The 12,957-nt window shown below is 37.9% G+C and overlaps 1 protein-coding gene across 1 annotated transcript in view; it reads right to left on the minus strand.

Moving 5' to 3' along the window:
• The window catches only part of RFX4 (regulatory factor X4), an 82,499-nt gene that overhangs the window by 20,695 nt on the left and 48,847 nt on the right, over positions 1-12,957 (minus strand). Inside the window, exons 10-14 of the mRNA XM_041416970.1 lie at positions 11,654-11,754; positions 9,809-9,867; positions 8,127-8,271; positions 4,752-4,846; positions 3,172-3,289 (exon numbers count right to left, since the gene is read on the minus strand). Of these exons, the coding sequence (XP_041272904.1) occupies positions 3,172-3,289; positions 4,752-4,846; positions 8,127-8,271; positions 9,809-9,867; positions 11,654-11,754 (518 nt within the window). The remainder of the gene's footprint in view (positions 1-3,171; positions 3,290-4,751; positions 4,847-8,126; positions 8,272-9,808; positions 9,868-11,653; positions 11,755-12,957) is intronic.

Genomic DNA, 12,957 nt, shown 5'->3' on the forward strand with positions numbered 1-12,957 from the left:
AAGCATCCAGTTCTTTGATTGTCTGGTGACTAAGCAGATCAAACTGGTAACAGGCTTTCCCAGACTTTCAAGGGTAAAAGTGGGTATCTTCACTTAACTACACAGAGAACTTGCTTTTAAAAATCCTTTGGGCTCAAAGACTTGTTGAATAAAGTCCTATTCAATTTAGTAGTGCAATAAAGACAGCAGACATGGCTGAGCACCTTGTTACTGACCTAGGATTTCCCCAGTTGAAACTTAGATTTTCAAGAATCTCCACAAAACCCTCACTCTTCTCCCGACTTCACAGTATTTCAGTGGGAAGTTTCTACTGACTGTAATGCATTTACTACTGATAAGTAACTTCAAAGTAAGAAAAACAGGCTAAAATGCTGGCAAACTTCATGTAGTGGTTTAAAGCTCAGGATATTTACTATATTCTGCCAAACTCCTTATTCACCCTTTATTTAAAAAAAAAAAAAAAAAAAAAAGGAAAGTTGCTTGTATTTTCATAAAAATATTTGGAAGTGCAAACTCTAAACACTGTAGTGCTAGCAAGCAAACAACAAGAACCCAAGATCTGCTATTTTTAAAAATGTCTTTGTTTTTGGGGGGTCTAACGCTTTATTTTGAAGACTTGGGGTTGGCAATACTGAATGCAGCATTTAAAAACACTCCAGTGCCCTTGTCACTCTTTTGAGTTTCTCTCTTCCTCTCCTATTATTTCTCCCACTGTGTATTTTTAAGGTCTGCATAGAGTTTTTGAGCCCAGAATTTGCGTGAAAGACTCCAGACAAACAAGGTTTTGGTACTGAATGCAATGAGCGCAATATTTTTATATTTTTGAGTAAGTTGAATGAAATGTAAGCTATAGAGTGAAACTGATGTCAGGGCATGCACTTCAGCATCTCAGTGAATGGCTATTCAGCACAATGTACCATAATTTATTCTGTGTTTGCAAGCTACTGTTTTTCACATGAAACTGTTGTGTTCTTTCAAGTCTATATTTAAGTACAGAAACTGATCCAGCTGTAGCCAGCAAATCAATCACTTCTGTAGGAAAAGGTAAGAAGTCATTCAAGAGACTGTAGTTGCAACAATAAACAGCATTGGGCTCTAATTTTCAGGGGTTAACAGAAATCATGGCAATGCCCAGCTAAGGCACAGTAAGTATCAACAACTATTAAGAGATACAGCAATTATGTGTAAGTAGCAAAACAACAGTGAGATTTCCAGATCTGGAGAAAATAATGGAGTTTCTATCACTAATTAGTTACTTTATACACTGGGTGTATTACCCAAACATTGCCACCAACTGTGCCTTTGATATGCATAAGCAGGAAAGAGGGAGGCAGGCAGAAAGAGAAAAAAGAGAGAGGGAGCAAGAGAGAGAGAGCAACTTTTCTTTTCTGCCGGAGATTGTTTCAACCTGTCCATGTCACCATGCTTAAAAGCTTTGCAGATCAAATCTTTGTGCCAGACACTCCAGTGCCAGGTATTACCACTTCCTTCAATCAGTTTTTGGAATAATCTGTTTCAAAGGTAAAAATATACTGTCCTGTACATAGTCAAGATTCCATCATCTAACACATTATTTCACTTTAAAAAAAATTACACCATGAGAATCTGAGTCTACATATAGTTTAAGGTATAAAAAGGTGGAAAAGGTGGAAAGGTGGAAAAAATAATTAAAAATCAGTCCACTGATACAGTTCCCAATGCAGTAAAAATGCAAAACTTTTTATCTAAGCTAAGAGCAAAGGTATATTATATGTAAATAGTTAGAACAGTAAATCAGTCTTTGTTTCTCTCCATAGAACTCACTTAATAGCTAAATTATTCTGAAAAGCTAGAAAGAGCTGTATAAATTAGGTGCAGAAAAGTTTCTGCCATCGAGCTCTGAGCTTCTTACATTCAGGGGTTGTTCTTTTGGAACTTGCTCAACTCTAATTCACAAACAATATGGCTTTGCAGTGAAAGAACAGCATAATTAATGAAGAATATTACAAATTTGTGTCCATGGCTAAATAAAATGTATGACATTTGTGTAGGGATAACCCAGGCTGCTGCCTGATAGGATAAGGATATGGTTTTGATATTCAAAACTTCAGGGCTCCTTCTGCCTCCACTAGCATTGCACCTGAACAGGTTTGTGGTTTTTGCTGAAAATTACCATCACCTTGAGGACGCTCACTAGCCCGTTGTCATTAACATTAAACTCTTTTACAATGGAAATGAAAGTACTTTCAGGTTAAAATATAAGCATTTTATACAAATAAATATTACTTGTATTATAAATATATAAAACATATTAAAAATATCATATTACATCTCACTGACAATATCTAAATTTATACTATTACATGGTTGTAAAAGCATAAAGGACACCAAAGCTCAGCCAGCAGAAAACCTTGCAGTTGTTCAATGCAATACCCATATAAAACCATTCTTTATTGATCTTTCTAGAAATGTATTCAAAAAAATGTGCATTTGTAAAAAGCATCTCTCATGCAAAGTCTAGTCCCAAGAGACTAAATGTTCACACTTATGGCACACCAGTCAAGTCATTCTTGCTTATAACTGATTTTAATCTGAACTTTTTGTATCTAGGGACAAAGCCTCTTTCAAACAGTGTGGAAAAGCAACATGATTTTTAATTTAAAAAGCAAAAATCTATTTTTTTCATCCCAACTGACTTCTTAAGAAATGGATGAGACTCTCTCCAGGTTATAAGAAGCACACTCACTTTGCAAAGGCCAGTTTCCAATGCTATGTCCTTTAAGAGGAGAGCTGGCAAAGCGTTTCACTGGAGAGCTTTTCATCCACTTCAGCACAAAGTCATCTCTTGGCTCAGCACGTGGCCAGAGTGGTTTGGGTAAGCAGGCTCACTTTGCACTGATGTGCATTAGGGAATGCTCCTGTCATGGACTCCCCCAGCTGCCCTGGGACTGATCCCTGCAGCTCCTAACAGCAAACAGGAGGAAGCAGCAATGCTTTCATCTCCCCGGCTGCGGCTTGCAGACCAACATCTGTCTAAGCATTATTTCCAAATGTCAATAGCCCAAACCTATTTTCTAGTAGAGCACTGGACATGTGAAAACTGGTAATGTTCTCACTTAAAATGTACATTACAAGCTGGCATGCAGATTTTTTTGACTGTGGCATGGAATTATTGCAACAAAATCCAAGTACCAAAGCTGGGTGCACTGTGCAAAGTCATGTCCCGGATCACTCGAGTGCCAAAACAGGACCACATCAGGAGAAACTGCTGAGCTACTTTCTTCAAAGAGCCTTGTCTCTTGGCAGCTACCTGCAAGAAGAGAGATGTGTCTCCTGACATGGAGAAATTTTTATTTCTACCAGCAATGCAGCTGAATGATGCATATATCCACCTTCTCTTTTTATACTGAAAAACTACTTACCGCCATCTTCACATTAAAGTACACACTACTAATTAGAAAACCCAAACTCAAAATGGCCTTAGACAGAAAACCACCTTATAATCATGGACAAGCTTGAGAAAGAGGAAACAATAAAGTATTATTCAAGACTGGATCTCCTTTATACATTATAAAAGGACTGCAAAAAAATTGCTCTGATCTTCATCTTAACCTAATTACTAACATCTTCCTTCTTGCTTCCTAGTCAAGGAAGCAATTAATAATCAATAATCTTTGATCTACACTTCAAATTTATATTACTATTTCAAATGAGATTTAATATTGAATATAAAGTTTTTTGTTCCTTCTCATTTTTATTTTTGTGAATTCACTTAGTCATTTTACTAGGAAAAATACTTTCCAGAAAGCACATTTTAAGCATTAACTCTTCAAAAATGTATTTGTTATAGGCATCTGTGAGTTAAAATATTAGATTCACCCAATTAGCTACTAAAATTCATTTATTACAATTCATGTCAAGTTCACCATTAAGATTAACAGCTCTGGCCTGAATTTCAAATTGCATTCCACTGACTAGAAGAGAAGTTCCCCAAAACAATCAAAGTATTTCAAGCAACCTGGAGAATTATTTTTTTCTTATGTGGCTATTTTGCAGCAGAGAGAGAGGCAGCATATTTTGGTTTGTTTTGGCTTTAATTCAGAGCCCTAACAATTGGAATGAAGAGTTGAAATTCTAACAGAACATCCTAATACAAAGAAGTAACAGAAGTTAAAACAGTCAGCTATACATTTTCATATTCTATGTAAAATTATGGTGATGCTAGATCGCTTTTGAAAATTCGTTTTAAAGCTTTGTTAGCAGGTTTCCGCATGTACTTTAATGAAAATAAAATACAACTCTTTGGTATTCCATATCAGCTCAAAAGGAACATAAATGTGTCCTTCACTGAATGGCAATGTAGACTTTCATCCTTACATTTGATTGTACGTAAATGAATTAGCTAGCTTAAATATCCTTTCCATTAAAATCATAAAAGGCCAAATTATGTTTTTCTTTGCACTATACCACTAAAATGACTCTGACTCTGAATTCATCTCTCCATATCCCCGGAAATATTGACTGGAAACCTCCACCCTGTTCATTTTTGAATACCATCTTTTGGAATAAAACAAACGAGCAGAATAAAGCAAAATCTTGAATGTCAGCAATTCTCTGTGAAAACTGCTGAGATTTTGCCCACTACTGTTTTAGTCCTGCTCATTACTAACTCCTTCTTCTTTTTTTTTTTTAATTGTTATTACTTTTTCTAAAAATGTATTACCTGAATAGAGATCATAATGCACATCAGTGACTCACTCCTCCTTACCAACCTTTACAACACATCTGTCCACCATGGAATCCAGCCACTCGATGTACGACTCAATGGGGGACTGCTCCTCCAAAAGGTGATCAAACTCCTGATACACTGGTACAAAAAACAGAACAAAACAAAACACCCACCTTAGAACTTGGATTCTGTTTCAAACAAAAGAAAAACAAATCACAAAAGGTTACCAAAAGAATCACAAGTTTACGGTGTTTTTTTAGGTTTTTTATAACGGATTGCTTAACTGAAACAAATGCATCTTTCCTGGTGCTGACCCAAAAAGTTTGCTGTCTCTCTTATTTTGTTTCTGCTGAAAGTGATGCAGAAAGATTTTTTTTAAATGCAAGCCAATCAGAACCTATTTTTTTAAAATTAGTGTTTTTATTTAAGTTGTCTGGTGTGCCCAGAAGTGAAATGTTTATGGTGTTCTCTACGAAGAGTGAGAACTAGGCCTTGACCCCAGTGATGAAAAAATGTCATGCATGAAATTGATTTAGAAATGCATAAATAATCTTCTAGGCACCAAGTGAATGAGCATCGTTGATAGGGCGCTCAACATTTTGCTTTAGTCGCAAAAACATGATTTAACTGCTGCAAATCTATTTGCAATGCCAGACACACACACACACAGAGAATGTCCTTAAACTTCTTCTTCAAAACAAATTGCAATCAGTGCAGAAATACTCTACTTATTATGAAGAAGAGTTGCAAAAAGCAACCTGTATGCTTTTTGATCTTTTCCAAATACATGTATTAATATTTTAATACAAAAAATCAAAAAGTCATTCAACTGCAGTCCCTAAAACTTCAAGTCTCATTCATATATGAGAACCAATGGCTGGAAGACAAAGTATCACATGCTTTGACACCTCAACAAACTAATTCTTCAATTCAGCTAAGATAAAAGGCCTAGTAGGTCAAGAAGAAAGATGCTTTCTACCTGCTGTGTTACAGGATGATTTCAATGTGATAAGCAATTCCATTTACAGCTAATTATAAATAACAGGAGGAAGGAATTTCTCTCCACAGGAAAGATAGTGAAAGGGATGGAGGAGGTAAAGCATAGAGATGATAGCTAAGGAAATGAGCCAGAGAGGCTATCCAAAATAATGCAAAGAACAACCTCCCTGATTCTGTTGGATCAGGAGGATGAGCAGGAATGCATTTGCTAAACACCTGACTTCAGCTTTGTATAACTGAGACTTGGAAAGGCTGAGTTACCAGAAACATTAGTTGAGGAGGGAGGGAAATGATGTTTGGGCCACCCTTATCTTCTTCCATTCTTTTATTGAATGGGCAACCTCCCTTTATTCAGAAGAGGATCACAGAGAAATCTAAATGTTGTCTCCTTACCTGAGTATTTGGCTGGACAAAAACTGCCTGATACAACAGATGAAGTAATTCATATGCTGTGCAAAGAGGGGAGCAAGAGCAGAAAAACAAATCAGTTGCCTGCTTTGCTGCTGGAGCAATGCAACCGTGTACAACGACCTATTTGAGAGAAATAGATGTTTAGCCTTTAGTGATTGTTAAAAATACCTCAACAGGATCTGAGAATGAGGGAATAAAGCAGAAATCATGTCAGAGGTAAGTAGTCCAGCAGAACAGGGAAGAGGTTCTCTTATACCCAGTGATTTTTCTCTGTTTCTCTATAAGTTTGTTTATAGGCTTATAAACCTGTTGTTTTTTTCTCTAGTTATAATAGCTGAAATTGTACTTCCTTGATTGTTAGTAACAAGAGTATGAAAATAGGACTTAAATCGATGCCATATAAGTCATACAAGGAACAGTGAAAAAATCTTTGGTCAAGTAGAATAAACATGAAACATGGGGGAAAAATCTAAGTTCTGGGATATTCTCTGTATGCATATGAACATCTCATCAACATCCATCTCATGAGCTATTAGCTTACCATTTCTGACTAACTTCTTATTAAACTATATAGGCCTAAAATACAGGAAAAACTTGCACAAATCCAACAGCATTCAGGAAAATTCTGTTTGGTTTTATTACAGTAATAGCACATACACGAGAAGATTGCTTAAATATTAAGGATGTTCTGAATGGCAGCCAAAAATGTTGCTGCTATTAGGGAGCGTAACTTGGAAAACTCTATTTTTTGGCCAGTGGTAGGACACTGGATAGATCTTGGAAAACTTAACAGATGACAGAAGGATTTACTCAGCTTCTGGACTTCAGTCTCACTGTATGCTACCTCCCTTGCCGCCACGTTGAGTTCCTATCTCTTCAAAAGGGAAGTGGGCAATGAAATGAATCAAGGGTTAAGAAAGAGAGGAAAGAATACCAAGAACCTCTCTCTGGAAAACAGAGCTAGCAGAGATGCAAGGCCCATCCCTGAACAAAGGAGAAGAATTCAAGCATTAACACAGTGGGATGACTGCCAAAGTCAACCTTGTAGGGTGCAGGGTACATGTGAAGGTTTCACCCCTTGTCTTCCCAGCCACTCCCTGAAAGAGTTACCTCACTAGCAAACCTACCCTTGCTGGGCTCCCACAAGTGGTTATTGCCTGGGTTGTTCCCTGTTCAGGCAGATTCTGGGTAAAAGATGACTGGTCCTTCTCAGGACAGAGATGGCAATACAACAGGTAGGTTCACAGGAAGTGAGGTTATGTGAAGGATGTTAGAGACAAAGCTCTGTTGCCTCAAAACAACAAAACTCAGTGTCCTTCAGGTTACACCTGAGCTTATAACTATGCAACACTTGCTGCATGATGGAAGGAATATTTTGTATTTGCAAAAGATCTTTAATTGTAAAATCAATTTACCAATATCTCCAAAGTCACTTTCAAGACCATACACTTCACTATACTAGACAGAAGCTAAATTATCCAATGAGCTTGTCTGATATTGGACTTCTACTTAGTCATAACAATTCATGGTGAAAGTTTATCCCATCAAACGCTCTTGATTATGAAAACACTGTGTAAAAAGGAGCTTTTAATAAACAAATTTACAAGGGACTCAAATACACAGCCACTTAAGTGTCAAAGCCATTAAAAAGACAATTCGTCTGCAATTCTACAACAGGAAAGATTGGACTTTCACATGTTCAACGGTTAACTCATAGATTTAGTTTGCTCAGGTTCATGGAAAAAATCTTCCTGAATTTGCTGCAAGTTTTGTGCCATTGGCTGTTCTGGGTACTAGAAAGGAATGCATCAAGGAACGGTGCCCAAATCTTTGCCCCAAAACATAAGACCTTTACAGGGCTTTGCCTTTACATTTTGGTAAATGTCTCTATATTTATCTTAAGCCTCCAAGCAAACCAATGGCTGCAAAACCAGCACTGCTTTCTCTGAGCTTTGTTTGCAGCAGGAAGCCAAGTTCACCTGGCTTTATTTGAAGATTCTGCTCTTACATTGTATGATGAGCTTTCTGTGTTCCTCCCGTGAGTCCTCCATAGTATAGAGGGTTTGTTTGGTAATGCTATTCAGATCCACATTCCTCCAGTCCTCCAGCATTTGAAATGTGATGTCTGCACTGTGGATCACTGTTCTTGATGCCTGTAATCCAATCCAATCTATTCATTAGTTCATGCTTTATTAGGTTAAAAAACAGGCTTTATCCCCTTTTACGCTTCCTTAGCTGGGCTCACTAAGTTGATTCTCCTCATGGACCCCCACCCACCAGCTTGATGTTTTATGGATATTACAGGGCCCTCTAACAAGAGAGCTCTTCAGTCATTTTGCCTACTTTAATCAACTGCAAGTATTTTGACTGCATCCAACACAAACCCTAAAGAGCAACACTAATCTGATGCTGCCATTGCTAGACCCCTCAATCTCTAACAGCTCTGCTGGTTTTCATTTCAAACTTCAGTTCAGAACAAAAAAGCAACAAAAAAAGAATCAAACCAATACCAAACAAACATCACTCAAACCCTCTCTGATCTATGAAGACTCATTCTTCCCTCAGCCCCATGAAAAGGTTATGAGGCCTCCTAATCAGGCCCCTGTCTTGGCTGGTTGAGACAGGGATCTGCTGTTGGTAACGGGGAGGATGGACTGAAAGTAAAGGAAACGACACAAGGCCATGGTCATATACACAGATCTCCGTAAGTTAAGCAGAGATGATAACACACACCAAGGTTATCAGCTTCCCCGAGGGAGTGATGCACTTGAAGAGTTCTTCACCTAAGAGATTTGATCCCAGGTTTGATGCAGAAGGTTGTGGTTTCTTTATCTCCATTTCCTCTGAATGGCTAGGGACCTCCAGAGCACAGTGATGATTTATGGTGTTTGGGGAAAGGTAGCAGAGGTGTCTAAAAATATCACTAAAATAATGGCAGAAGAAACCTACCAAAAATTCCTCAGAGGAATCTTTTTTATTTACCTAGAGCTTCTTTCTGTGGGCTTCACCCCTCACAGGGTTAACGTGGAGTTTTGGATACATCTTCCAAAAGTGGAGCTTTTAGGTGAAAGGGAAAAAAACCTATCCCCTCCAATACATGCATGAAACATTGATGAATTCAATGCATTCTATCAATTTTTATACTACCCAGAATTTGGCTTCATGACTTTTTACAGGTAATTCTGATGTAAACTGGTGAAAACCAAACACTTTGGAGCACCTTCTATATTCACTTGCTGTGGTTACAAAACCTAGTCTATTTAAAACCCAGTTCAGCTGTTTTCCCTTTTACTAATTTGCATTTAATTTATAATATACAATTAGACTGGGAATGTATTGTTGGGCATGCAGAAATTTTTCTTGCTTTGCAACTGGCCTAATACAGGCAGCTCTGAAATCAATGGAACGTCTCTCATTTGTTTCCTGGAAATGAGACGTCTCTTCAAATCAAATAATAATTTTGCTTCGTGAAAGTACCCTGCTGAATTTAATGATCAGGGGTTGCCCCTTGTCTAGAAAACCTTTTTTCAGTGATTTCTTTTTCATTTTTGTAGAGGTGGCCACAACAAATATTGGAGACAAATTGCTAACGTGATCTCCTCCTCTGAATAAAGTCCAACCTGTCAATAAAATTATTCGAAAAGTCAGTAAAAATGGCATTCATCAAACACGAGTAACCAAAATACTTACTTGGCAGAGATGATTTAGGGATGTCTGTCGCCGTAGTATTTGTGAGAATCTTCTGGACACTGCAGGAAAGAAGAGATACATATTTACATACTGTGCTAAATAAGGATAATTACCTCAGAAAGTATTAAATTAAACAAGAACAAAACCAAATATTTATCCAGTTTCCTGTACAAAATTGTGGCTACATAAAATGCACTCAACTAGCCCAGTTTTAACTTAATTTAAACCTTGACCTAAACCCTTAATTCTCAATCAATTTTACAGAGGCATATTACAAGCAATTATTTATAGATGCTGTGAATAATGACATGACAAGAGAAACAGAAGACAATAGAAAAGCTTTGCTTGTTCAGCATAGCAAATTTTCTCTTGCTACACAAAGGAGCTAGAGAACAGAAAGAGCTATTTAACAGAAAGAAAAATGTTGCTGCAAGAATAAGTGCACATAAAATAACAATAGCTACATTATGTGTGGAAATGAGAAAAGGTTGCTAAATCTTCATGCAATCAAGTTTTGGAGGAGTCTTTTGACTGGACTAGTAGGGGCTAAACTCTGATCCAGTTTCAGGTACAATTTGATCAAAGTTTCTGAAAGCAATTGCATGACATGCTAATACATTACGGGCTGAAATGGTCCGGGAGGTACTTGTTCTGGGAACTCTGTTCCCAGTTTAGCTCTTTGCAAGTGACCTTGTATTAGGATACTTCCTATTCTTGGAAAATGAGCTTTTAAAATGTTATATTGTGCATTTCTTTGTCTGAAGTCAGTGACTAGGGAAGTGCAAAAATAACCAAAGCTTGCAGTTGTGTCAGTACCTCCACTGGCTGTGTACCCTGTCCCAAATTCTGATGAGGAGGAAACAGCTGCAGAAGCAACAGAGGCTCATGTAAAAGGCAGGGTGTACACAATATTTTCCGTATATAAAAAGGACCATATTTGCAGATCTATCCAAAGAGATGTTAGATGTGGTCACAGAGTGAGCTTTCCTTCCATACTGTACATAAAGGCAGTTGAAAAATACAGACTGAGAATGACTAGAGAGGGCATTTTCCACCCCTTTCTGTCTGCCGGTAAGATTGGCAAAGATTTTGCTGTTGAAGGTTCTCAATATTTTTGAGCTGAAAAAAGATGTGGTAAAGCATATTTTCAGTTCAGACTTTGTTTAATTTTTAAAACAAATTAGTAAACAGTTCAAACCACCCTGAAATTAGTTGTTCCAACTTGCATCCTGACTGTTCTCCGTAACATATACATCTAATTTTCCACGCTGATCAAAATAGTTAATCCTTCTCCTAAATTAGTTTTTTTTTTCCCCTTTAACTTTGTGGTGTGGAATTTAGGGCTCATGAAAGGCAAAGAATTGAGAGCTGTGAAATAAAGCAGGCTTTATCAATAGGTGATGTGCACTGCAGGCATCTACAAAGCACGTTTGAAAAGGACTAGTGCCCTTTCCTGTGGTGACAGGGTAATTTGATCTCCTTCATTTCTAACTCTGGCACTTTTTTGAGCATGGGCCTCAAGCTGTATTCAAATTCTGCTAGCCTAAAGGTTTATTTAATAATTTTCCTTGCCTAATATCATCCTTAATGTTTGCTTACTATCAACAAAATTAATTTCTTAACAGAATCCACAAGAAAGGAAAAGAAATTCTCATTTTGACTGTGCCTCATTTCACTAAATGAGATTGGTTCCCATGAACAAATGGAGATTCTAAGTGGATGCAAGATTTATAATGATGATGGGTTTTAATTCCTCAAAGAACAGTAGTCTCACTTCCAATTAATTTGTGATCAATAAACATTGTCCTTCCCAGTTTAACAGTAGAGAGATTGGGCAATACATACACTCAAATTTGATATTTCGTAGGTTTTCTGGTAAATCATGAAGAGCTACTTTCAGCCACTCATCCAGCTGCTTTGCAAACTTTCGGATCACCTGTGTCAAACTGAAAAAAGAAATGACAACATCACACCACGTTTATTCTGTGCATTGCACTATAAAGCTGTGAACATGTGAAGACAATGAGTCATTTATTTACAACTCATTATTATGCAGAGTTGCTAACATATTTTGGTTTGTAGGCATGAAGAAAAACTTCTGAAACTTCTGACAACTTTTGCAAGAAAAGCAAAATTTATCACCATGTTCAAAACCTCCCATCTCTTTTGGCATTGCTTTGATACTCACAAACAGTATTTTTACTTTAATAAAATCATTCCCACTCTCTACAAACATGAATTCACAACTGTTTAAAGAAGACAATAAAAGCTCGGATTTCAGCTCGGTTGTGCCCACATTTATACAAGGGGATATTCAAGTGGAGCAACAACCAACTCTGCTGCAGGCCAGAGCCACTTAGTGAGTGATGGTGGTGGGGAGGAATTTTCAGGCCAAGCCACACAGGTGGGGGAACTGGAGGTGGAGCAGAACCTGCCTGCTTAGCCCTGCACAGAACTGGAACTTTCCCAGGCAAGTGAAATTTCCCTCTTCTTTCTTGCTACCATTTCCCGATGGTTCCATCATTTCCTGTTAAACTTGGTAGGCAGCTCATTCTGCCCTTCTTGCTGGAATCCTCAGTAAAAAATGACAGTTCCCAGGAATAGGTGTGTAGTGCTGTGCAGAGGATCCTAAGAGTTGGTTCTGACAGACAAAGCTGCACTGCCTGTAGCAATGCTAGAAATGCACAAGGGAGAGAGAAAGGATACAAGGAACTTCCCCCTTTCAACCAAGAAGATTTTTCTGATTGTAGTCCTAGCACACTGCACGGACAAGATGATAAAATAAACACGGTCATCAGCCTGCCCTGATCCACAGAAGCACCCAAAGAGAACAGGGGATGGATGACAACTGCTGGGCTCACTAAAAAGTGCCTTTTCTGGATAGCCAGAATTTGTTCCCAGGAAGTATCTCAGAGGATTCTGGCTGAGTCAGCAAGATTTCCTTCAGGAGCTTCCATTGCAATGAGACCCTTCTTCACCCCCTCCAGTGCAGGCTATGGCTTAATAGCCACAATCTGGCCCTTTATATGCATTACAAAAGTCCATATTCACACTCAAGTCTCTCCTTATTTGCTATGAAAGAACTAAGCAGCTTGAGAAAAGGACTGCTGTTCTGTTTAATCCTTCCAATGAAATAGATTTGGGGGGGG

Source organism: Onychostruthus taczanowskii, unplaced genomic scaffold, assembly GCF_017590055.1.
Source record: "Onychostruthus taczanowskii isolate IOZ18803 unplaced genomic scaffold, ASM1759005v1 scaffold53, whole genome shotgun sequence".
Classification (NCBI taxonomy): domain Eukaryota; kingdom Metazoa; phylum Chordata; class Aves; order Passeriformes; family Passeridae; genus Onychostruthus; species Onychostruthus taczanowskii.